Source organism: Acipenser ruthenus, chromosome 43, assembly GCF_902713425.1.
Source record: "Acipenser ruthenus chromosome 43, fAciRut3.2 maternal haplotype, whole genome shotgun sequence".
Classification (NCBI taxonomy): domain Eukaryota; kingdom Metazoa; phylum Chordata; class Actinopteri; order Acipenseriformes; family Acipenseridae; genus Acipenser; species Acipenser ruthenus.
Genome location: NC_081231.1, coordinates 1,767,568 through 1,793,551, shown reverse-complemented (window position 1 = coordinate 1,793,551; position 25,984 = coordinate 1,767,568). Strand labels below are relative to the sequence as shown.

Genomic DNA, 25,984 nt, shown 5'->3' with positions numbered 1-25,984 from the left:
CTCACCTTGTAATAGTTAATCAGATTAAGGTACTGTAGAGTGGAGATGACGTCCTCTTTCTTGACGCTTGTGATCTCGCTGATTTCACTAAAAAGTAAAAAAAAATCTATTTTTATTTGATTCTTAAAAAAGGCATCACTTTCCTCCAACACCTTCAATCAGTTTAAAATGAATGAATGCATGAAGGTATGAATCTGGTTTAAACCCATTGAAGAAAATACATTTACATTTAAAAAAAAAAAATACCCCCCACTATCTCGGCTAACAAAAAGTATACCGTTCTGTGCTGAAATATCGTTTTGCGTTAAACATCTAGAGTGTTTTTTTGGTAGTTAGCAGGCTGTTAACTGCCAGCAAATTACAAAAAACAAAAACAAAAAAAAAACAGAAACGTTTATTTTTTCTTTATTTTTCGTTTCTACTAGTGAAATGAACCGTTCCTTATTAAACAGACACAATGACGACAGCCAAGTAACTTGACAAAGCTAGCAGCTGTTAAGTGCCAGCGAACTGAACGAAGAGAAAAGCATCCAATTATTTTTTGTTCAGACTAGCTGACCTCTACCGAACTACAGCTGTGGCTTCACCTAGAAATTTTAGGATTAAGATAATTTAAAAACAAACACAAAAAACTATATGAACACAATTGAGATCTTTTATGTAACATCATGTAATCAAAGAAACCAAAATTATATTGCAAAAGTCTTCCAGAAGCCATAATAGCAGTACAGTATTTCATGTCACATTTTTCAATTTGTCAGTTTTTCGTTAAGTACATGGAAAACTACAAAGCGGTATGTATTGCAATATGTTAACGCAATATTATTCAGCAGCTTTCATGCGACTTTATGAAGCCAAAGCGAGTTCATTCTATAGGGGGATGCACAGAGCTGGCAGCCCTTGTGTTTCTGCAGTCTGGCAGCCCCATGGTCTTGGGCTTGGTGACTCTGCCCTCGTCCCGGGTCACTCACTTGATGGTGATCTGCGGCCGCTCCCCCGTGTCTGATTTGGGGTTCATGAGAATCTCCAGGATGGTCTGGGACCAGTAGCTGCGGTACGAGAGGAGCCCCAGATCGGAGAGAGGCTTCTCGGGGGTCCCCGTCTTCCCCTCCACCTTGGACAGCTCGTAGCCTGCGGGAGTGGGGATGGGGGCGGGGTAATCAGACACCCTCAAAAAGTGAAACTTCGCTATTGAAACACACTCCATCATGAGGTATTACAGGACAAGCAAAGACAGACCGTGGAGGTGGTTTATCAAATTCACATGAGCCGTCAAAAACAGCCAATCCTGTGGGAGTGAAAAACTTGGACCAGCGGTTCTGAAGGTACAGCTTTTATAAGCCCAATAAGAGGCTGAAACTCGTTTGCAGTTGTGTGGATCCGCTGTGCTCTGTGTGCTGTCCTGTGTTGCTATGCTCTGTGCTGTATTGTGTGGTGTTGCTGTGTTGCTATGTTCCTGTGCTGTGTTTGTGTTGTGCTGTCCTGTGTTGCTGTGCTCTGTCTCTGTGCTGTATTGTGTGGTGTTGCTGTGTTTTTGTTCCTGTGCTGTGTTTGTGTTGTGCTGTCCTGTGTTGCTGTGCTCTGTCTTTGTGCTGTATTGTGTTGCTGTGTTTCTATGTTTCTGTGCTGTGTTTCTGTGTTGTGCTGTCCTGTGTTGCTGTGCTCTGTCTCTGCTGTATTGTGTTGCTGAGTTTCTATGTTCCTGTGCTGTGTTGCTGTGCTGTGCCGTCTTGCTGTGCTGTACTCACTGAACTCGATGAGCAGTTTGCCGTATCCCCTTCTCTGGTAGGGCGGGAGCGTCAGGATGCAGGCCACGTTGTAGTCTTCTGTCGATTCCTTTTCCTGAGGGGAGGGAGAGAGAGAGAGAGAGAAAGGGGGAGGGAGAGAGAGAGAGAGGAAGGGAAGCGCATCACAGTCTAATCACCAGGCGCCCGTCAGCTCAGCACAGTAAAATAGCAGGTTTCGATTTTGTAGGGAGCTTGACTGCTTGGAGGCAGCGTTCCCTACCTTGGAGAAGTACCCCACGATGTGGAAGCCCTTGGAGTCGTACTCTGTCATGACGTAGAAGAGGAAAGGGTCTGTGTCGTAGTACAGGGTCTTGTGATCCAGGAAACACTTCGCCAGCAGACACAGGTTCTGAGAATACATCTGCATGGAGCAAGGAAACAGAGAAGAGGGGCGATGATGAGCGACAGGGTTTTGCAGGGTTGCTCCCTGCAGGGACCGCTTTGTTGGCCTTTGTGCTCTTGTGGGTTATTATTAATCATTGGTCATTTAGCAGATGCTTTTATCCAAAGCGACTTGGAGACTAAGGGGTGAGGTATGCATCAACAACTGTTGCTGCAGAGTCACTTCCAATAGGACCTCGTTTGTTTTACATCTCATCCGAAGGACGGAGCACAAGGAGGTGAAGCGACTTGCTCAGGGTCACACGCAATGAGTCAGTGGCTGAACTGGGATTTGAACCTCCTGGTATCAAGCCCTTTTCTTTAACCGCTGGACCCCCGAGCCTTTACAGTACAAGGGACGTATGTGTCCCACAAAATGAAGCTAACTTTCTTATTTTTGCAATGAGGTTCATGAAACAGGGTTTAAAATGTACTGACAGGCTGGATCCGGTCGTCCATATTGTCAGTTTCCTCCTCGTTAGACTTGAGTCGCTCTCAAATGCATTTAAACCTGTTTGAACAAGCGCTCAATTCCTTAAGGAAGGAAACTGGTCCAGGGTTAGGAGCAGGGTCAGGGTCAGGGGTGAAGCTGTAACCATGCACTACAGTAAGCCGGTACTTGCTTTGTTTTTTCTGCCGTCGATTTCGAAGAAGGAGATGGTTCCTTTCCTGTAGATCTCGTTTCCCGGGGGGTGCCGCAAGTTACACTTCGTCTAGGAGAGCAGAGACAGAGTTAAAATCACGGCAGCCACGAAAATCCTTCTGGAAAACAATTATCCCTATGCCGTTTATGAGCACACACAGACACAGAGTTTATAGTGTTTATAAGGACTTGGAGTGTATATATACTTTAAAATATATGTTTAAACACTGCAGGGCCATGGCTTTGGTAGGGAGGTTTTGTCTGGTTTCCAGACTCCCTGAGCACTATAAACAAACACAAAGATCACACACACACACACACACACACACACAGATTACGAGCACAAAAACACAGACAAGCACAGACACACACACAGATCACAAACACAAAAACACACAGATCGCACAGATAAGCGCACACACAGAGATTACGAGCACAAAAACAGACAAACAAACACACAAAGACATCAATAACACACACACACAGATTACGAGCACAAAAAAACACACACAAGCACACACACACACAGATCACAGACACACACAGATCACAAATACAAAAACACACAGATCGCACAGATAAGCGCACACACACAGAGACATCACGAACACACACAGAGATTACGAGCACAGAAACACACAGACTCACACATACACAGAGCCACACACACAGACAGCTCACACAGAGCCACACACACTCACCAGGTGCCTCTGCAGACACTTGAGGCTCTTCAGGTACTTGAGGCAGAACTCGCACAGGTAGAGGATGGGCAGGGCGGTGAGCTCCTGGGGGTAGGGGGAGAAGTACCAGGGCTTGAGGCGGTGACGGCCCAGCTCGATGCAGTCGATGTTCTTCATGCGCGTGATGATGTCATCGTGGCTCCGGTCCGACACCAGGCTGCCGGTCATGCGGGGGGCCGAGGGGATCCCGTCCGAGCTGTCCTGAGAGTCCTGGAGCGAGAGAGGAAGCAAGCGGGTTACAGGACTGCAGGCCAGCACAGACCAGCCTGTCCGCAGTGACGGCTCTATTCAAATACAACTGGATGTCTACATTATTATGCATGCTAATGTAATACACTGCTATGGGCAAAATTTTTGCATCACCCTATAGAATTAACCCATTTGTGGATTTTTAGGTTCATTGTGGTGATGTATTGCAATGGCACATATTTTTTAAAATTTTGTGGACAGATGCCTGCTTTATCCAACTTGCAAGTGTTACAGGGCAGTACAGGGTTACAATGCAAGCTTCATATTTAAATACAGTGTACTGTAAATAATACTACTAAAGTACAATGGACTACATGCCAAGACAGTCCAACCTGTCTATAGTGACTGCTTTTTATAGACTGGATATTCCAATACAACATGCCTGAGTAAATTATTATGCATGGGAATATGATCTATGCATTAAAAAGGTATATATATATATATTATATATATATATATATATATATATATATATATATAAAAATTATGAAAGCCTTGAATTACAACTGAAAATCATGGAATTTTGGCAAATACTTCACTGTGATTGGCTGACCTCTCCCACTGTACGTTGTTTGTAATTGCCTGATAAAGACTTGCCCAAACAGTCAAGAGAACAGGGCTTATTCAGCCAATTAAAATCTGGCTTAAGCAAAGAACGGTACACATTTAAAACGCTGTTGAATGACACCAGGTATCACACTCAGTCAAGTACAGACCTCTCCGGGGGGGAGGAACACACTGGGACATCGAGGATTGATATTCTGGAAAACCTTGATGATCTAGCGAGAGAGAGGAGACACAACAGGGGGAGACTGCAGTGTCTTTCACCAGGCAAGGGAAGGACTGTCAATCAAGTTACGGCACAAAGTACAGAATATGTTAAGACAATCAAGTCATTTCGCCTGGATAACTTGAACGCAGGCAGTGCCCAGACCAAGCTGAATCACAACTGGACAAACTGGATGTGCAGTTCGAAAAACAGGCGTGACATACCGGGACCTAGTGGCAAAGCTCAAACGCTCGAGTTATTTAAAGTGTCTGTTTTTATGACTGAAACGCAGTTTGGTATTCATGAAACTGTTCCAGGCTCTTGCAGGATTTTTTTTAACAGAACCACTTCGTAGAGACTGAACTGTATTCTCAAAAAAAAAAAAAAAAAAAATCAGGAACCTTAGAAGCACAGGGTGACTATGTTACCCTTAACTGTGCGTCCTTTGAACACAGGGTCTGTACTCAAATTTGCTTTCGTAACAGTCTAATGCTGGAATTATCTGCTAAATTCTGGCCATCGTGATCCAGTCCGGTCCAGGTTTTTACTCCAAGCAGGTTCTGAAGGAGTTAACAGAACCTGCTGAGAGGCAGTCAATTAATTCAGGACCTGGCTGGAATAAATACCAGGACTGGAACGGATGTAAGTGATCCTCGAGTTAACTCAGTACACACACACACACACACACACACACACACACACACACACACACACACACACACACCCCCCTCCAATATACTGTGTGGAGAGGACGGCTCTTACCTCATCGGTCCCCAGACAGCTGGCCTTCCTCTTCCTCCCAGGCTGTGACGGGATGAGGCGGCGGGCTGTACCATTCTGGAAAAACAGAAAAGGGGTAAAGCCAACGTAGCAGCATCCGTCTAATATTGTGCAGCAAAAGCCGTGCACATGGCTACATCTTCACGGCGATTCGTGGTTTGTGGACGGTCTGGGACGTACCGTGGCGAGAGTGGCGAGTTGCTCGTGGTCCTCTCGCGCCTCTGCTCTGCCAGCAGCAGATTTGGGCGTGAAGCCGGCGTCTCTCACCAGCGGGTACACGGAGGCCTGCGTGGTTTCCGTGGAGGCTGGCAGGGAGGCCACGGGCGTGGCTGGCGACACCTGGGTCACCAGGGAGACAGGCTCCACCTTCCTCTTCTGCAACCAATCACAGTGAGAGCTGTTATCAGCCTGTGAACCCTGCTTCGGGTTTTTGACCACGCTGGAGGCCACCTTAACACTGTGGCTCTGCTTCAGGAGACAAAAAAGACGAGAGAGAAAATCAGTCAGGTGCTGTGGAACGACGACACAATGACATCAGAGCTAGGCGCTCCGTTTATTACATGGTTTCAACAATTTCATTGAAAATTTTAAAAGCCTCCCACAGCAAAATCATTTTAAAGGAATACTTTATCTCCATGGTATAGTGTTCTTAACCATCATGTATGACTTTTTCCACACTCCTGGATATCTGGGCTGGTTTATCAATTCACCAGCCTATACTACCATTAGGACTGCCAAGCCTGAGCAAGGTGGGATTTCTGTAATGGAGATAGTATAGAAATGTGCACTAAGGTGCGTGTGGCGTTGACCGCTTCCTGCAAAAGTTTGTTAAAGATCTTGCACCTGGTGTAGTATCAGCGGTTTTAAAATAAAAAAAAAAAACACAACTGTGCTATAAAATGTGTTTCTTTCCAAACTGCACATTTGAGACCTATGTCGCTAACAGAAAGAAGGAAAAGAGGCTAGAGTCACGTAGCACCTCTGCCAGCTACAGGCACCCCTGGGGAAGAGGGGCTCGCTCGATTTTTATTATTTTGTACCTTAAGACAGACAGCGACACAGGAAGCAGTGGAAAGGGTATCTGAGTGAATGGAGGAGTGTTTTTAAAACCTCAGTTACTACACCCTGGTGATTCTTTTGTTATTTTTTTTTCTCTCCTGGAAGTGTAAAGTAAGGTTGTACCGGCGTGGGGACAGTTTTGCCTCTGGATGGATCGGAAGCAGTTTGGAGAGTGAGATCGAGACTCTTCCTCTGGATTTGAATAGAAAGGGGTGTTAATGGCAGGCATGGTTTACACTAGTCTGCATTTGCTATCGTTTTGCAGCTGCACAAAACTGGCATCCCATTTATTTATTTATTTCTTCTTCAAACCTTACAGAACACCGACACCTGAACAGCAAAGCCTGTTAACTCTGCAGAGAGTACGCTGCTGTTTGTGAAAGGAAAACTCACCAGTAAGGCTACACAACTACATAGAAACTAGAGGAACATGGCCAGTTTCATTTTCCTTTCGTGCAAATGGTGCAAAACGCATCATAAACTAGACAGCGATAAATGAGACTGCGCAAGGAAGCAACTGAGCATAAGAAGCTTAGATAAACAAGTGGACAGTGTTCTGTAGTGTTGTATTAAGTCAAGACAACCCAAAGAAGTCCTGACCATTATTTTACTATCACTGGTCACCCTTTTTAATGCGCTGGTCATGTTTTTTTACGATAATTCTGGATAGGAATTGACTGGTTTGGTTGATTCCTGGTTAGGCTGTGTTGACAATAGTAATATAGTAACAGAAATATATTTTGGATATTTCAGATAGCGAAATATAAAAATCAGTCAATAAAAAAAATCTGTTTCTTCCAGATATCTGCTTACTTCCTGTGCCTGACTGACTGCGGCGAGGGAAGTGACATCAGAGCTACATCACAGGAAGTGGTTTGGTACCAGGAAGCAGCTGCAACTTTTCTACAGCGCTGCCTTCAAAACGAACTGCATATTCCAAATTGAAGATCTTGAACAGCAGAAAAAGAGGGGGGTGCCAGTGATAATACTGCTTCTATTAACAAGGTGAGATGCACAGATTTTGTGCTGCTGCAAAAGCTTCGTAAAACAGACTCAAAAACAAATAACAAAAAGGTTCGAATAACCGTGGGTACACACACACACAAGCTGCGTGGAACCTAACTGGGTGGATCGAGAACTGAAATGGCCTTTGTGCATTCAGCATGACTTTGGGAAACAATACGTCTGAAATTGTTATCGCTATCATTCAGAGAAGGAAACAAGACTCCCATTGCAGAGCAGTTTTAGGGTCAGCTTAACTGAGCAATCCTGAATACCTGGTAGTTAATTAAACTCATAGTAACACCAGACTGCTATGCAATGGTAGCCTTCTTTACATCCCTGTTATTGAAGTGGAGTCATTTCTCTCTCTCTCTCTCTCTCTCTCTCTCTCTCTCTCTCTCTCTCGTTTTTCTGCTCAAATGAGTCGTGCAGCTTGTATTTGGCTTGCTCCTTTTCAACTGTTTATTTTTCAGGAGCTCAATCAAATACAGTGCGCACTGTTCTTCAGTCTTTTCCCCACATGCACATTAATCCTGTAATGCCCAAGCATTGAACTGAGAAAAGCTACTTTATTAATGGAACTAGATTCAGTTTCTTGTACAAAACACAATTTTTTTTCTGTCCAGCTACACAATGTACTGCATATGAAAAATTCTGGCTTGTAAGGTTGGATTAAAAAAAAAAAAAATAATAATAATAATAATAGAGGGGGGCTAGGTGTCGTGCCAGGTGTGATACAGAAATGAGCATTAAAGGGTTAATGTTACATCACAATAAAATAAAGGCAATCTAATTTCTGACTGCTTACAAAACTCTGCAATTTGTTAAAGTTTAAAAAAAAGTGTTTAAAAAACTTTGAAACAAGTTAATGCTCAAGTTTAGGAAATTTAAAACGTGAATCTGACATCCCAAACGTAACATCCTTGATGCATTTCTGCAAGAGGGAAATAGTTATGTAGGAGTAGAGGACAGATGGTTAATAACACAGCACAGGAGTGAGCCACTGCACTGTAACCACGGTGACAGGACGGGACCCGGGGGGGGGGTCGGGGGTCATGCTTACCACGTCTCGCTCGGGCGAGTTTGGCCGGGATCCGGACAGCCCGTTCTTGGTGGGCGTTTTGGCTTCCTTTTTAGGGAACTGGAGTTTCTTTAAATCTAGTCGGTCCGGTGTCACCCATTCATCCAAGCGCTTGTTAACTGGGGAAAAATAAGACAGGTGAAAATCCAGCTCGGTGCCCTCAGTGGAACAACAGCGTGGAATGAGACAGTAGAGAGATCACGGATTCTAATGACAGCGTGGAATCAGACAGTAGAGAGAGCACGGATTCTAATGACAGCGTGGAATGAGACAGCAGAGAGATCACGGATTCTAATGGCAGCGTGGAATGAGACAGTAGAGAGATCACAGATTCTAATGACAGCGTGGAATGAGACAGTAGAGAGATCACGGATTCTAATGACAGCGTGGAATGAGACAGTAGAGAGATCACGGATTCTAATGACAGCGTGGAATCAGACAGTAGAGAGATCATGGATTCTAATGACAGCGTGGAATGAGACAGTAGAGAGAGCACGGATTCTAATGACAGCGTGGAATGAGACAGTAGAGAGAGCACGGATTCTAATGACAGCGTGGAATGAGACAGCAGAGAGATCACGGATTCTAATGGCAGCGTGGAATGAGACAGTAGAGAGAGCACGGATTCTAATGACAGCGTGGAATGAGACAGTAGAGAGATCACGGATTCTAATGGCAGCATGGAATGAGACAGTAGAGAGATCACGGATTCTAATGACAGCGTGGAATGAGACAGTAGAGAGATCACGGATTCTAATGACAGCGTGGAATCAGACAGCAGAGAGATCACGGATTCTAATAACAGCGTGGAATGAGACAGCAGAGAGATCACGGATTCTAATGACAGCGTGGAATCAGACAGCAGAGAGATCACGGATTCTAATGACAGCGTGGAATGAGACAGTAGAGCGATCACGGATTCTAATGACAGCATTTTTCCTACATCAGATACTTTGTACAAAGGCATCCCTGTAAAAACGGCACAGTAATTTAGCAGTTTTGGGTTTTTTTTTAAATTTTCTTTACAATGCTTGTCTATATGCTTTACCATACCTCTCTGTGCTTTTTTACACTTTGCTATGTTTTTACTGTGGTAAGGTTTTATATGGCATATACAGTGAAATCTTTTTTAAGGCCAGCCAAGGGAACAACCCGATGTTCTGCTTTTAAAATCTAAATGAAAGCAGTGTGGAGAAGTGGTTAGGGCTCTGGACTCTTGACCGGAGGGTTGTGGGTTCAATCCCAGGTGGGGGACATGGCTGCTGTACCCTTGAGCAAGGTACTTTATCTAGACTGCTCCAGTAAAAACCCAACTGTATAAACGGGCAATTGTATGTAAAAATAATGTGTAAAAAATAATGTAATTGTATGTAAAAAATAATGCGATATCTTATAACAACTGTAAGTCGCCTTGGATAAGGGCGTCTGCTAAGAAATAAATAATAATAATAATACTTCGAATCACATCAGAAGAGAATCGGACACACGCATTGTTTGCTAGTGCCTTCTTCACACCTATAAAAAGGCACACATGTGTTTTTTTTTCTCTCGAGTTTCTGCCAAGGCATCTTGAAGTCCCGGCTGCACTGCTGTGAAATGTAATGCCAGTAACGGTTCAGCAGCGCTACCCGGGCAGCCTTACTTACAGTCAATGTAATGGACATAGTAAACCTTCCTCCCTGTGATCTCCTTGACACTGAGGATTTCAGCCAGCGCTGGGGAGAGAAGAGGAGGGAGGATTAGAGCAGAAAAAAGAGGTTTAATCATTTCAACTTTGTATGTAATTATATATATATATATATATATATATATATATATATATATATATATATATACACACACACACATTTTCCATCCAGCTGAAGGACTTGTAGTCCGAAACACCCTGATATATATATTAAAAAAAAAAAAAATGTGTTCTCAATTATTCAGAGTCTTGTGTACCTACATTAGCTTTTTATTTTGATCCTTTTGGTACACACCCTTTTTCAAATGTGTGTGTGTGTGTGTGTACATACATACATATATACATACATACATACATACATATATATAATATATATATATATATATATATATATATATATATATATAAAATCATAAGAACATAAGAAAGTTTCCAAACGAGAGGAGGCCATTCAGCTCATCTTGCTCGTTTGGTTGTTAGTAGCTTATTGATCCCAGAATCTCATCAAGCAGCTTCTTGAAGGATCCCAGGGTGTCGGCTTCAACAACATTACTGGGGAGTTGGTTCCAGACCCTCACAATTCTCTGTGTAAAAAGTGCCTCCTATTTTCTGTTCTGAATGCCCCTTTATCTAATCTCCACTTGTGACCCCTGGTCCTTGTTTCTTTTTTTCAGGTCAAAAAAAGTCCATGTGTAACACCAAGGCTTAAAACTCGAACTAGCCCTGGTTTCAGAGCGCCCCTTGCTCAGGTGTATTATTAGAATCAGCTGGTTTGAACTATCAGGCCCTGCATGAGCTCTGGATACAACATCACAGCATGAATCAGTCGCACCTGAGTCTGTACGGTTACTAATAGGCAAGAGCAATGTATTGAACATCAAACTCCTGGCTCTCGATCATTTAAATAATATACTTAAGTGAAGGCTGTTCTGAAACCCTGGACTGGGTGCAGGGCTAGTGGTGAGTTTCAAGCCAAGTAATACTGTATATGCAAGAGTCAAAAATGACATGTTGTCTTGAAAGCAGGTATATTTTGCGTTTCTATGCTGGGCCAATAAATTGAATCAATTTTAACACTGCTTCTTCCTTTTCACTTAATATGCACTTGATTGAAAATAATAAGCCTCTAAATAAAGGAGAGCAGTTTGAACCATTAGTTGTTTTGTTTTGTTTTTTTACAAGCTATTTTTTAAAACTTATAATAAATAAAATTAATTGGAGGCGTATTCCAATCACTGGTAATAAAGTCTTGTGTTTATTGAATAATGAATCGAATCATTTGATTCTTTAAAAGCCCTTTAATTGGTGCAGCGCATATAAATGTTCGTGCAGCGTGTAGCGCCTCCGTGCGGCTGCCAGGCTCTGTGCGCCATGACCAGCAGTTTTATTTTTGCATTTATTTATTTTTTCCATCATGGTGTACTCACGCCACTCGTCTTCATTTTCCTGGTTCTTCCTCAACACTGGGAGTCGGCAGCCCTCCACAATCTCCACCTGCTGAGAAGGAGAAGGGTTACGGTTTATAAAATGCGGCTTTCGTTCGGGCGAAGGCGCGGCGTTTTAGCAAGCCGACAATAAAAAGACAGCCGAGGCTGTTCAGAAAACTCACCGAGTCCGCCATCTTCCCTCCTCGAACACAACAAACCCGGAGAGGAAAGAGGACAGCGGGGAGGGGCGGCCGCGCTGCGCCTGAGAAACACACGCACACAATCACGCCGCGGACGCGTTTTTCATTCTGTATTGGTGTTAGTATTTATAGTGTCGTTCATCTGTAACATTGACGTTGTAATTCAATGACCGAAATGGGGATTTACTATGAAGGCATTAAGAGGTTGAAAAAAAAAGGACCCCAACAGCGAAGGGGTTAGGCTGCCATCTAGTGGCGTTATACAGAAATAACCACATTGAAATGCTATATACCGTAAATGTTTTAATTTAAAAAAACAAAAAAACAATCTGGTTTCAGGGCGGATCTTCTGTGGTTTCGTACAAACTGTAAGTTACTCATTTTTTTAATTGTGTAAAAAAAAAAAAAAAAAAAAGTACCACAGTGAGAATCGTTTATTTGGGCTGTGACGTCGTTCTGTCGTGTACCTGTGCTGGTCGCAAAACAGAATTCGTTTTGTAAAGCTGTCGTCATAAGCCCACGCTTCTAACAAGACAGGTAGGCATGTATTTAAAGTGTGTATTTGCAGAAATAGTCTGCTTCGGTGGGGTTATGCAACCCCTTACTAAACTAATGCAGTGGAATATCCCACTCCTGTCATCTGCCCGCAGAAAACCTGATGAACTAGGTTAAGCAATTGAGAGTTCAGTTGGAATGAAAACCAGGAGACACAGGGGGTCCCCAGGACCAGGATTGGGAAAACCACTGCTCTAAACCACTACAATATAGGGCAGCAGTATGGAGTAGTGGTTAGGGCTCTGGTCGTGGGTTCAGTCCCAGGTGGGGGACACTACTGCTGTACCCTTGAGCAAGGTACTTTACCTAGATTGCTCCAGTAAAAAAACAACTGTATAAATGCGTAATTGCATAAAAATATAAAGAAATAATGTGATATCTTGTAATAATTGTAAGTCGCCCTGGATAAGGGCGTCTGCTAAAATAAATAATAATAATATAATGCGGGGTGTGGCCTCAGGCAATCCAAGGGGAACGTTTTAATCTGCCCCCAGCCTGCTGTGCTTCGCCAAATTGCCTCTCATGCAATCCCTGTGCTTTGTCACTTATTTGCACAAGTTTAAAAAAACGTTTTGATTTTGCACTGGAGCAAAACCTGAGCTGTTCCCTACCATTGTGTGCTGGGAATGTGGTGGGGGCGTGTTTTATTTTATCAAGTGCTTGCTGTTTGCCTTTGTGAAATGTGTCCTAGTTTGCACAATAGTTTGAGCCTAGTCACACGAGGCAGGCTGCAACATGCACAAGGGTTGCATCATGCTTCCTGGATTATTGGCAGCAGCAGCAACTGTGTGATTCACTGGTTGTTTGCCTGTATGGCACACTTACATATTTTCCCCATTTATCTAGGGAACCCCTTGACCTGTTGTGGTGAAACTTGCTAACCTTTTTAGTGCTCATTATTGAAGTGCATCAGAATTCGGGAGTGTATGGCGGCTGTCTGTCTCTCCTGTCCGTTTGTCTCATCTGTCTGTCTCTCGCTTTCTCTCTCCTGTCTGTCTCTCCTGTATGTCTCTCTCCCTCTGTCTCATCTGTCTATCTCTCTATTAATGACTTAGATTCTGGTATAGTAAGCAAACTTGTTAGATTTGCAGACAACACAAAAATAGGAGTGGCAAACACTGTTGCAGCAGTAAAGGTCATTCAAAATGATCTAGACAAAATTCAGAACTGGGCAGACACATGCCAAATGACATTTAATAGAGAAAAGTGTAAGGTACTGCACACAGGCAATAAAAATGTACATTATAAATATCACATGGGAGATACTGAAATTGAAGAAGGAATTTATGAAAAAGACCTAGGAGTTTATGTTGACTCAGAAATGTCTTTATCTAGACAATGTGGGGAAGCTATAAAAAAGGCCAACAAGATGCTCGGATATATTGTGAAAAGTGTTGAATTTACATCAAGGGAAGTAATGTTAAAACTTTACAATGCATTAGTAAGACCTCACCTAGAATACTGTGTTCAGTTCGGGTCACATCACTACAAAAAGGATATTGCTGCTCTAGAAAGAGTGCACAGAAGAGTGGCCAGAATTATCCCGGGTTTAAAAGGCATGTTGTATGCAGACAGGCTAAAAATTGAATCTATTCAGTCTTGAACAAAGAAGACTACGCGGTGATCTGATTCAAACATTCAAAATCCTAAAAGGTATTGACAATGTCGACCCAGGGGACTTTTTCGACCTGAAAAAAAGAAACAAGGACCAGGGGTCACAAATGTAGATTAGATAAAGAGGCACTGAGAACAGAAAATAGGAGGCACTTTTTTACACAGAGAATTGTGAGGGTCTGGAACCAACTCCCCAGTAATGTTGTTGAAGCTGACACCCTGGGATCCTTCAAGAAGCTGCTTGATGAGATTCTGGGATCAATAAGCTACTAACAACCAAACGAGCAAAGATGGGCCGAATGGCCTCCTCTCATTTGTAAACTTTCTTATGTTCTCCTGTGTCCGTCTCTTCCCTGTCTGTCTGTCTGTCTCTCTCAGAGGGCAGGTGGATGGGGATGGGATGTTATTGACACATTCTGGCACAAGCTGTGTTTTCTATATAAATGATTACAGCCCCGTTACTCGCAGTACTAGACTTTGGAACCGTAGTGTTGGAATTTGCAATGTTGGAAACTGTTATTTTAAATAATTTTACCTCTTCTCAGAAAAGCCGGGCAGCGAGGACATGTGTTACTAGGTGAGGTAAAAGTCCAAACAAACCAAGGAGAAATACAGAAGATAATTCGCTGTGTAAAACTTCTTACCTCGTATATAGAATGATCAAATGACTGGGGATCGGGCAATGTCAGTGAAATTATTGACTAGGTATTATTATTATTATTATTATTATTATTATTATTATTATTATTATTATTATTATTATGTGCTATATAAAAGTTTCCATTTCTCGTTAACTCGTCATGACGTTAGCACAAATAGAGCGCTGTAACAAAACAATGGATCCATGTTACAAATATATTATTTTAAAAAAGTACCTGTCGTGAATTACGTTATTAACCAAACAGCCCACCCCTACCCCCCACCCCAAAAAAATAAATAAAAAATACTAGAAATAAGTTGCTTGTCATCATGATTTGAAAAAAAATCCCGTCCTAGTTGACTGAGCATTTCACGCTTTGAAGGCGTGGCTTTTCCGAAAAAAATTAAAATAATAATGACTAAGCTATGCGTCGGAGCCAATCAGAACTATCCGTTTATTCACCCTACTTAAATATGCAAACATGATTCTCAGTCTACCCGCTCTCATCCAATCACAAGGCGTCCGGGACACCGCAAGCAGGGCTGTCGTCCAATAAGCGACAGGAGGACCACCTACAGCGAGAATTCTTGACTCGTATTATAAAAAGCAGGTACATGCACGTCAACAGTTATGCCAACAGATTAATTTGTATTCTTTTTATTTTGGCACATGCAGTCAAAAGGTCGGCTGTACAACAGATGCAGCCGGAGTTTTAGTCGAACCAGAATAGCGATCCACAGTGTGGCGTCATAACCAGCGCTCTCTCTATCTCTCTCTGTATCTTTTTCTATGTATATTGATTTCTGTGAAATTGTATCTGAAAGTATTTTATTGTATACACGTGTGTATTGAAGCCCATTGAATCATGGAGAACGGTAAGACGATGCACCATTTCTTTGCTGTGATGTGTGTGTGCGTGTTTAAGGCTTATTGTGGTATTGCAGTAGCACAGGTATCGTGCAATCATCAGACTGCAGTTTCAATTATATATATATATATATATATATATATATATATATATATATATATATATATATATAAACTTTCACGGTAAGTGTAGTAAAATCAAATGGTTATTAACAATCCAGGATGATCTGTTTTATGTGGATTAGTTAGAAAAATGTAACATTTAATTACTTTATATACTTCTGGTTGGATAGGAAACACAGACCGAACCAGAGTCAGACCCGACAGTTCTTCCCTGAACCCGGACTATGTAAATCAAAGCTATTTCTATAGTTTGACATTGTCCATTCTCTCCTAAACTTAAGGGAAGTACAATATATGTTTTCTCTTTCATCAGCTCTGATGTTAAGCTGTAAAAAAAAAAAAAAAAAAAAACTTCCTAAACTAGACGTTTGATTCTTAATCCTAGCCTCTAATGTTATTTACGCGTTTATAAAGTTTCAAAAACAAGAGTAAACACCTGTGCTTGTTTACAGTAAACATGTACGAGGCTGTAGTTCAGTCGTGTATGATCTGGCGCTTCAGTGATAGCTTTGTCTGTTTTTAATTTAATATAGTGATTTTTAAATAAAAACCGATTTAACTCCCGATTTCTGACACGTAGAGTCCCGTCCAGGAAACTTCATCTAACCGACATGGAAATAAAGTGCGTCAAAGGTAGTAGTCTTTTTTTTTTTCTTGCCATTTATTTTAATAAAAAGCATTTTGAGATTCATGAAACCGAACAGCTTCAAAATGAAACAAGTCGCTTCAAAGTGTGTTTCGCCTTCAACTTTTCTTTTTTTAAAATGTCACAACTTTGACTGTTTTCATTGTTAAAATCCATTCGTTTAAGTGCAGTCGTGCATGCTGCTTGTTATTGGATTCAATTTTGAAATCCCGCTAGCTCAGTTAGTCACAGTGCAGGGAATCTCAGCATTTTGAAGTATATAAAGTATTTTATACATGAACCGTTCCGTTACCAAATGACGACACACGTGACGTTCGTTCAGTGGACAACCGTGGATTATTACAGACAAGCCCAGGTAAATAAACAGATCACTTGAAAACGGTGTAGTGTAACAGCGGCAATGGCATCGGTATGACTCGGTAATAGTGAAAACTCTGAGTTCCAATCAAGTCTTGGACCGACTTTGCCGAGTCGAGATCATTGTAATAAACCACAGCATCCCTTAAACGAAAATAACATGATCCAAATGATCATGAGAGATTTGTGTGTATTTGGGCACTTTGATTTATTTTTAATAGTACTGGTTAGGGCTCTGGACTTTTGACCGGAGGGTCGTGGGTTCAATCCCAGGTGGGGGACACTGCTGTTGTACCCTTGAGCAAGGTACTTTACCTAGATTGCTCCAGTAAAAACCCAACTGTATAAATGGGTAATTGTATGTAAAAATAATGTGATGTAACAATTGTAAGTCGCCCTGGATAAGGGCGTCTGCTAAGAAATAAATAATAATTTTAATCATGGACACCTGGGTTTTTCTTTGTAAATGTGTTCATGCTTAACTAGGCTGTCTGTACTGTAGAGACTTGAATGAATCAGTAACTGGCATGATTGCACTAAAACTGCATTCAGCAAGGCTTGGTGCCAGCTCCCCAGCACCACACTCCCGGTTTTGTTGAGCAGATTATCGAATGATCCTTGTTGATGGCTTAGCCAAGCAAATCCACTCCAAAATCATCTTCAAAACCTCTTTGAACCTGGATTGTCACCCCTTCAATAAGTCTTTCAACATGACTGATCACTGCCTCAGCAGGGAGATGTTAGCTTTTATATATTGCAGAATCGGTTGATTGATGATTCATCACGACTTCGGCATTCATCAGGTTTTGCAATGCAGGCATCAGCTGAAACGCGGAGGATCCTTCAACGCCCAGGACATCACTACCTTGTCATGGCTTTAGCTGTGTTCTTTAAGCCATGGATGTTTGCATTCCCTAGATGTATCTATGACAATGAACATAAGAATGTTTACAAATGAGAGGAGGCCCCATTCAGCCCATCTTGCTCGTTTGGTTGTTTGTAGCTTATTGATCCCAGAATCTCATCAAGCAGCTTCTTGAAGGATCCCAGGGTGTCAGCTTCAACAACATTACTGGGGAGTTGGTTCCAGACCCTCACAATTCTCTGTGCTGTAGCTCCCTGAACTCATTTGAAGGTAGTCTACGGTAGTCTGGTACTTTCTACAAGGCAGTATGGAGCTCGTTCCTTCAGACAGGCGAGCTGGGTGTAGAGAGTTCTACAGACCCGGTGTTTTTGTAAAGTCTTTAGAAATTCCTCTGTTTAAAATATCCTCCTCTAAACTTCAGATTAAAGTTTACTTCCGTCTTCAAATGTTTAGTAAGTTGTGAAAATCGGCATTTTGTAAACAGCGTTGGTTTTAAGCGATACGCAGCGTGCTTTTATAGTAGAATGTAGTATAGTATTAAAAAAATAAAATCCGCTCATTATCTTTTCATAACATGACATAAAAATAACTTGTGGAAATTGAGCCGTGTGAATTGTAGAAGTGTGTCCGCGTGACCTGGTTTCTTGATGGATTTACAATGAAGGCATTTTCTGTTTCATAAGTCTCTCCTGGAATTTGTTTCTTGGGAGTTTCAATCCCGGTCCTGAATCTCCCCGCCCGCCCCCGCCCCCGCCCCCCCTACCTGGTTCTTGCCTCAGCAAGTTCTTCGAATTATCCTCGAGGAGGGGGAGTGTCTGTCGGCATCCATCTGTCTGAATGTCCTGCATTATTACATGGCTCTTGAGCGTGCTGTAAATCTGTCACACCGATGGCTCTAATTGAGACCTTGCTGCCATGCTGGTTTGTATTGCATTGCATCTGCACTGCCTCTGTGGTGACTCATTGCCATGATCCGTGCTGTTTCCTGTGTCTCCGTGCCCAGGTTCCGCCCGCGCCACTATGACCGAGTTCTGGCAGGAGCACTCTGAGCAGGCCACGGTGGAGGAGATGATGCTCGACTCCAACGCCAGGATCATCTCCAGAGAGGAGGTGCCGGAGATCCTCGCCACCCTGCCTGCCCTGGGGGGGCTCCGAGTGCTGGAGCTGGGGGCTGGCATCGGGTAACCTGCCTGTCTGTGTGGGTGTGGGTGCGTCTGTCTGTTTTTCTGTGCATGCCTGTTGAAGTGGGATGCCTGTATTCAGTTCCTGCCTTCTCATTGGCTCTCCTCAGGCGCTACACTCAGCACCTGGTGAAGGTGGCCAGTCAGGTGACAGCAGTGGATTTCATGCAGAAATTCCTGGACAAGAACAAAGAGGACAACGGTCACCATGGAAACGCGGAGTTCATCCAAGCAGACGCCACGCAGCTGGACTTCCCCGAGAACAGGTGAGTGTTTCGGGACTGACTGCACCAGGGAGAGCTCTCTGAATGAGACCGAGAGAGGAGAGGTGGGGCTGCACCGCGAGGAGACAAAACACACACTGTCCCTGCAAGCAGGGTCATTCAGGGGAGGAAAGCACTGTGCTGTTCCACCGATACTCTGCCCTCCCTCTGCAAACAGTCATTTATTATTATTATTATTATTATTATTATTATTATTATTTATTTCTTAGCAGACGCCCTTACCCAGGGCGACTTACAGTTGTATACAAAATAAAATACATATCAGTAATTACAGTACAATTAAGAGCAAGATACAAAATACAATGACTTCACTCCTAATAAGAGCAAATACAAAACACAGTACGATTTGATATCGGGGCAGTTCAAGAGCAGGTAACAGTGTTGATAATTACATCAGGGTTAGATACGAGTGCAGGTGAAATACAAGATCCTACAGATTGGGTTAAGTACAGAATTAAATACAGTAGAATAGGGAGCAGATAAGTGCAAGTTAAAATGCATTAAAGGCAGAGTGCTATATTGTCCATAAGGGGCGAGTTGAGTTTTACAGGTGTTGTCTGAAGAGGTGTGTCTTGAGGAGGCGCTGGAAGGTGGTCAGGGACTGGGCAGTCCTGACATCCGTAGGGTGGAGAAGTAGCGGGCTCCGGAGGCAGGGGAGCGTAGAGGAGGTACAGCCAGTCTTCTAGAGAGGAGATAGCCGAGTTCATCGGGAAAGTGAGTGAGTGGTCCAGGGGGACGGTAGAGCACAATTAGCAGGAGTTGACAGGGAGAGGTTGGTTGGACAGCGTGAAATTCAAAGGTGTTAACAGAGTGAGGAGAGGCGACAGAAAAGAGTAAGGAGGGAGAGAGGAGAAGACCAGTCCCACCTCTCCGTCCAGTGAGACGCGGAGTATGGGACAGGACATGTAGAGAGGACAGGGCAGCAGAAGTTAGTGTTATCAGGAGAGAGCCAGGTTTCAGTGAGAGAAAGGAAATCGAGAGAGAGCTGGGAGGCAAAGGCAGAGATGAAGTCAGCTTTGTTAACAGAAGAGTGACAGCTCCAGAGAACACCAGAGAGAGTGCGGGAGGGGAGAGGCAGAGGGATGAGGTTAGAGGGGTTAGGGGAGCAGTGGCAGAGAGAGAGGACAGAGGATGGGAGTGAGAGGACAGAATAACAGGGATGTGAGAGACAGTCATAGCAGGACAGGTGAGACAGATAGGTACAGTAGTAGTGGGAGCAGGAGCGGTAGGGGGAGGGTACAGACCTGTCTAGTAGTTGGCATCTTCCAGGGCGCTGCTAGGTTCGGATTTTCTCCAACAGCATCTCCTCGCAGGTCTCTCCTCGCTGGACTCCTGGCTCTTTGGTAGAGAGGCTGTTCGGTTGGCTGTCGCTTCATGCTGGCGCACAAATAGGCTAGCTGTCTATTCTACTAAACTGTGCTAAAGACAACAGCACTGTGCTGTTCCAGTGACTGCTCTCCCCTCCCTCTAAGACCTGAATGGACCTGCTTGCAGAGGGAGGGGAGGGTATCGGTGGAACATTTCGCTGCTCATGGAGCATGGCTCCAGTGCTCTGGGATGGGGTGGGGTGCCTGCGCTGGTGCAGGTGTGTGTGTGTGTGTGTGTGTGTGTGTGTGTGACTCTGCCCTGTGCTCCTGCAGCTTCGACCTGGTCTTCTCAAACTGGCTCTTCATGTACCTGAGCGACACGGAGCTGCTCTCGCTCGCTGGCCGCATGCTGGACTGGCTGAGTCCCGGAGGGTACCTCTTCTTCAGGGAGTCCTGCTTCCACCAGTCAGGTACCCCCTCACCCCTCACCTCTCACCCCCTCAACGGCACTGACAGTAGGAGAGGAAGGGTTACAATAGGGGGATTATCCCCCTGTCCAGGTGTCACAACTGGTGTGCTTTGGTTTCCAATTCTGGTTTCATCAAGCCTTAAAAAAAAGTTAATCTCAGCAAGACTGCATGAAGTGTGACACGCGCACGTACGACCCAGGTTTCGGGGTCCTGTCCTGTTTTTTCAATTCCGAATCCTTTTTAAAACCCGGTTCCAATTCCTTCGAAGGAATTGATATTTGAGAGACCCGGTCACTGCTGTGATTTTGTTCATCTGCTTTCCTTTCGAAGCCAGTTTCATTGACCGACAGCGACTTCAATTGAAACCATTTTGTTGCCACCATGAGAAGCCCATTTGAACAGAACACTGCTGACTGCAGTTTTGATCAGTGGTGTCTTGGACTTGATTAAAAGCTAATGATGATAATATTAATTGGAATTGAATTGATTTTAAATTGAAATTGAAAAACAAGAATCGACCCCAACCGCAGGGGGTTCCTAAAAATAAGTTATGATAAAAATCAAGAAAAGAATTGGAAACCTATTCACATGATTGGCACACGAATCAGAGCAAACTAATTTTCTGAAGCTTTTTTCCATTCTACCTCCAACCCCCCCCCCTCCCTCACTGAAACGCGTCCCCCGGCTGACTGTCTCTCTTGGTGCCCCACAGGAGACAACAACAGGAGCTTCAACCCCACCCTGTACCGCAGCCCCTCCCAGTACAACCACCTCCTGACCTCCGTGGTGCGAGACGACCCTGCCAGCGGCGCCTCCCAGGGCAGCGGGTTCGAGATCGTCATGAACAAGTCTGTGCAGACCTACATCAAGGTACAGGGGCACCGAGAGTCAAAGTGACCAGGGTTCGGGTCATCGCCTTGCTTTTCAAAATCGGTTCCCCATTCCGTTTTGAATCCATTTCCAACACGTCGATCCAAATTGCAGTTCGCGGTGCTGAAATCAGTTTCCCGCAGTGGCAAACGCTCATTACTTCAATTGAAGTGGCTGTTGTGTTAGCCAATTAAAAAAACTGGCTTCAAATGAAAGCAGCTGAACGATCACGACAATTATTATGACTGTGAAATATCAATTCCAATCCCCTTTTGAAAGAATTGGAATTGGAATTAGGAATTAGGAATTAGGAATTAGGAATTGGAATTAGGAATGCAGGAAAAACAGGAATTGACCTCCAAGGCAAGGCAAGCATACTGAACTGAATGTGTGTTTTATTTTTTGGTTTGTTTTTTAAACCTGCTTGTTTTAAAGCTATTCCTGCCTACAATCTTCATTTCGGTGATTTTGTAATAAGTTTATATGTCAAATTGCATGAGATTACATCCCCTATACAATAAGAGACACCCTACACACCCTGTAGTAGTATTTTAGTAACACATTCATCTTAAATACACATTCATCTTAAGTAGCGTCTTTGTGGCCCCTGTAAGGTTTGTTGCATTAGTTCTGAAAGATGCTCTGCTCTGTGTCTATCTGTCCCTGTGTGTGTGTGTGTGTGTGGCCAGCTCTGTGTGTCTGACCAGCTCTCCTGTCCTGTGTGTGTGTGAGACCAGCTCTCCTGTGTGTGCGAGTGTGTGTGTGTGTGTGACCAGCTCTCCTCTGTGTGTGTGTGTGCGACCAGCTCTCATGTGTCTCTGTGTGTCTGTTTGTGTGTATGGGACCAGCTCACCTGTGTGTGTGTGTGTGACCAGCTCTCCTGTGTCTCTGTGTCTGTGTGTGTGTGTGTGTGTGTGTGTGTGTGTGTGTGTGTGCGTGCGAGAGGCTAGCTCTCCTGTGTGTGTTTGTGTGACCAGCTCTCTCCTCTCTGTCTCAGATGAAGAAGAATCAGAACCAGTTGTGCTGGCTGCTGCAGAAGGTGAGACGGAACTGCTCGGCTAACCAGGGCTTCGCTACGTTCCAGCAGTTCCTGGACAGCCAGCAATACTCGCGCCGCGGAATCCTGCGCTACGAGAAGATCTTCGGCCGCGGCTTCATCAGCACGGGGGGAGCCCGGACCACCGAGGTACACCCCAGCGCACCCCTCACAACAACCCCACAACCCCAACACCTCCCCGCCAGGCCTGGAAACAGCGTCATCTACATTGCAAACAAAAAACACGATTCAAGCAGTGGACACTGGCCATGTAACGTTTGTTACAAACAGTAATTTTAGTAACGTACAGTACTGAGTAATTGGCTTGGGATGGCAGATTAAAAATTCTGTTTTATGTGTTTTTCAGCCTTTCATATACACAGCAGTATTCCATCGAAGTGTAATGTTTTGTTACAAACGGTATTTGCGTCTTTTACTGTGCTGAGAAACGAGTAGCTGTTCAGTTATTTATCTATCTGCTAGTCAAGCTTTTTAATAGACATTAGCCATGGCACAGAAATACAGGGGTTTACCGTCATTTTAAAACCTAATGATTTTGACTATAGTAATCCGATTCAGAAATAGTATTTATTAAAATTGATTTAAACAGTTTTCCATTACTGTGGCTCCCAATGCACTGAGATGCTACAGATATGATCCATAACAGTTAAACACCAAAGTAGTGGTTACACTAAAATTCAATGACAAACGTTTCTAAACATGTCATTGAATTTTTAGATTATTTTAGTATCTCCGAATGCTATTAATATTGAAACCTTCTTAATTATTTTTTATTATTTTTTTTTATTATAATTAATCCGTGCAGAATCTTTTATCAAACCGTACATTTTTCGGTTTAAACATTTAACAGCTGCAATGAAGTTTGATCTCGGTGTTTTGCTCCCGCAGGAGTTTGTGGACATGCTGGCGTTGCTTCCTGGACAGAGAGTGCTGGACGTGGGCTGTGGGATTGGAGGAGGAGACTTTTACATGGCCAGGGTCAGAGGAACGCTGCTGTCAGTTACACTGGAAATAAGCTCTAGGGACTCTCGAATCCACCAGGCCGTGACTTCTCCTGTCTCTCTGCTTTTCTAGAAATTTGGTGCGTCGGTCCTGGGCATAGATCTCTCCTCCAACATGGTGGAGATTGCCATGGAGAGAAGCGTTGAGGAGAACCTGCCTTCGGTAGGTATCTCCCTCACAGCTCCGTCCCTACGTCCCTCGCCCCCTGAGAGAAAGGGTGCTCCCTCCAGTCCAGGGCAGGTCTGGTTTTATAATGCCCTTCCTAACTCCGGCTTTGCTTCCACAGGTACAGTTTGAAGTTGGAGACGCCACAAGGAGGCTCTTCCCAGAATGCTCTTTCGACGTGGTTTATAGCCGAGACACCATCCTGCACATCGCTGACAAGCTGGCTCTTTTCAAGCAATTTTATGTGAGTAACTGATCAGTGCACCCCAATAGCTCCCTCCCAGTGCACCCCCCAATACACTACCGCTGTAATACACCCCAATACATTCCCAGTGCACCCCAAAAGATTCGCTATGCACCCCCCAATGTATTACCACTGTAACACACCTCCCTTTTCATTCCCCACACATTCCTTCATAATTACACAGTTCTGCGTGTGTGTGCGTGAGTCTTTCTCCAGATCTCGTTAACCCTCTGGGGCTGACGCCTTGGTCAGTGCTGTGTGAGAGGGATGGCGATTCACTCCTGTCCTCTTGCTGTGTGTTTTGCCCCCTGCAGTCGTGGTTGAAGCCCGGAGGGAAGCTGCTGATCAGTGATTACTGCTGCGGAGAGAAGCCCTGGACTCCTGCCTTCCAGGACTATGTGAAGCAGAGGGGCTACATCCTCTACACCCCCCCCCAGTACGGCAGGGTAGGAGGACCTGGCGTCGCAGATCGCTTCTGCAGTTAGAATCACTGCTAACACTTTCTCCAAATAACGGCTGCAAATTCAGAACGAACTCCGAGTGAATACCGCGGGAGCAACACTTCTGCACTTTGAATTCATCCCGTTCATTCAAGTGGAATTGATTATTCATTCAGTTTTCCTCAACTGGTGTTGATCACATGTACAGTAGAAGGCCTGCTGTCATACCCTCTTACTCGCCCTCCAGGGGATTGAGAGAAGTGTTCGTTCACGCAGGAACATCATTAGTTACAAAGCAATGTGGAATGAATACAGGGAATTCAATCTGCATGAATTAACGGGATGGGGGTGAATTCAAAATTAATTCTGAATTCTGAACTGCGTTGCCGAAATACTAAAAGAAATCTTCAGTTGAATTTGAGATTTCTTTCAGTATTTCTCTGTTTGGATTCAGCCCGATTGGTAGTGATGGGTGGTTCTTGCCCAGTTGTGCTGTGATGTGTAATCTCGCTGTGCTGTCCCTGTGCAGTTCCTGGAGGAGGCGGGGTTTGGGCGTGTCCGGGCGGAGGATAGGACCGCCCAGTTTGTCGAGGTCATCAAGGAGGAGCTGCGGAGAGCAGAGACACTGCGAGAGGAGTTCATTCAGGTCAGGAAGGGACCAGGCGGCAATGGAAAAGAAATGTTCAGTATATTCTTTTTAGATATAGCAGTAAGCTTTTCTGATTTTTAAAAATGCTTGGGCATTGCAGGGTTGATAAAGCTGTGCTGTGTGGGGTTGTTTCAGGAGTTCTCTGAAGAGGATTACAGCTACATTGTGCAGGGCTGGATGGAGAAGCTGCAACGCTGTGAGCAGGGGGACCAGAGATGGGGGCTGTTCTACGCTGAGCGACTCCGAGACTGAAAAATACAAACAATGTTAGGGGGCTTGGAGATGCATTCGATCAAAAACCACAGCACCACTGCACGGCCCGCATTGCTTCCCTGTTCGATGGCTCAATTCAATTCAAACTTTCCTGCTGCTTGAATTAAATCAAAATTATGGCACAGCTATGAAGTATAGTTATAGCGGCACCATTAAAGTTTTGATTTCATTCAGGCTGTTGAAGGACACCTCTGAGATACAAACTGTGAAAAATGTGCTCCCTCCAGTCCAGGGCAGGCTTGAGGCATGGAGACTGAACTGCTCCCTCCCTCACCCCCCTAAGAGAAAGGGTGCTCCCTCCAGTCCAGGGCAGGCTTGAGGCATGGAGACTGAACTGCTCCCTCCCTCACCCCCCTAAGAGAAAGGTGTTGCCAACCCAGAACCTTAAATTATATATAACCACTAATTCTGGTTTACCAAAGTTGTAGTGGGTGTGTTGCTATAGTACAGTGAAAATGTATCTTTACCGTTGTCTTAATAAATGTGTCACCTTTGCTAACTAGCCCCGGAAGAAATCAAAATGATTTTTACACTAAATGTGTAAAGTAAGATGTATAAAATATATAAAAA

At 44.0% G+C, this 25,984-nt stretch overlaps 2 protein-coding genes across 11 annotated transcripts in view; one reads left to right on the top strand and one right to left on the bottom strand.

Moving 5' to 3' along the window:
- Window positions 1-11,959, bottom strand: part of LOC117398656 (histone acetyltransferase KAT5-like) — a 14,153-nt gene extending 2,194 nt beyond the window's left edge. Inside the window, exons 1-14 of one of the 5 annotated variants that reach the window (XM_059012011.1) lie at window positions 11,788-11,959; window positions 11,606-11,675; window positions 10,138-10,206; window positions 8,474-8,610; window positions 6,532-6,600; window positions 5,530-5,817; window positions 5,332-5,406; window positions 4,517-4,579; window positions 3,513-3,761; window positions 2,792-2,881; window positions 2,008-2,148; window positions 1,749-1,842; window positions 972-1,131; window positions 6-87 (exon numbers count right to left, since the gene is read on the bottom strand). In XM_059012011.1, the coding sequence (XP_058867994.1) occupies window positions 6-87; window positions 972-1,131; window positions 1,749-1,842; window positions 2,008-2,148; window positions 2,792-2,881; window positions 3,513-3,761; window positions 4,517-4,579; window positions 5,332-5,406; window positions 5,530-5,817; window positions 6,532-6,600; window positions 8,474-8,610; window positions 10,138-10,206; window positions 11,606-11,675; window positions 11,788-11,799 (1,599 nt within the window). In that variant the 5' untranslated portion in view covers window positions 11,800-11,959. The remainder of the gene's footprint in view (window positions 1-5; window positions 88-971; window positions 1,132-1,748; window positions 1,843-2,007; window positions 2,149-2,791; window positions 2,882-3,512; window positions 3,762-4,516; window positions 4,580-5,331; window positions 5,407-5,529; window positions 5,818-6,531; window positions 6,601-8,473; window positions 8,611-10,137; window positions 10,207-11,605; window positions 11,676-11,787) is intronic. The other 4 variants (XM_059012012.1, XM_059012014.1, XM_059012013.1 and 1 more) reach the window with 4 other exon arrangements.
- On the top strand, window positions 11,117-25,984 carry LOC117398653 (uncharacterized). 6 transcript variants are annotated; one of them, XM_059012022.1, is made up of 12 exons: window positions 11,117-11,138; window positions 18,476-18,653; window positions 18,764-18,919; window positions 20,578-20,714; window positions 21,427-21,584; window positions 22,582-22,770; window positions 23,530-23,619; window positions 23,716-23,805; window positions 23,930-24,052; window positions 24,367-24,498; window positions 25,022-25,138; window positions 25,277-25,984. In XM_059012022.1, exons 2-12 carry the CDS (start codon window positions 18,493-18,495, stop codon window positions 25,391-25,393), a joined length of 1,470 nt encoding a protein of 489 aa, XP_058868005.1. In that variant the 5' UTR covers window positions 11,117-11,138; window positions 18,476-18,492; the 3' UTR covers window positions 25,394-25,984. The 6 variants fall into 6 exon arrangements, with proteins under 6 accessions (XP_058868005.1, XP_058868002.1, XP_058868001.1 ...); XM_059012019.1 differs by lacking the exon at window positions 11,117-11,138 and adding an exon at window positions 12,039-12,173; XM_059012018.1 differs by lacking the exon at window positions 11,117-11,138 and adding an exon at window positions 12,207-12,342.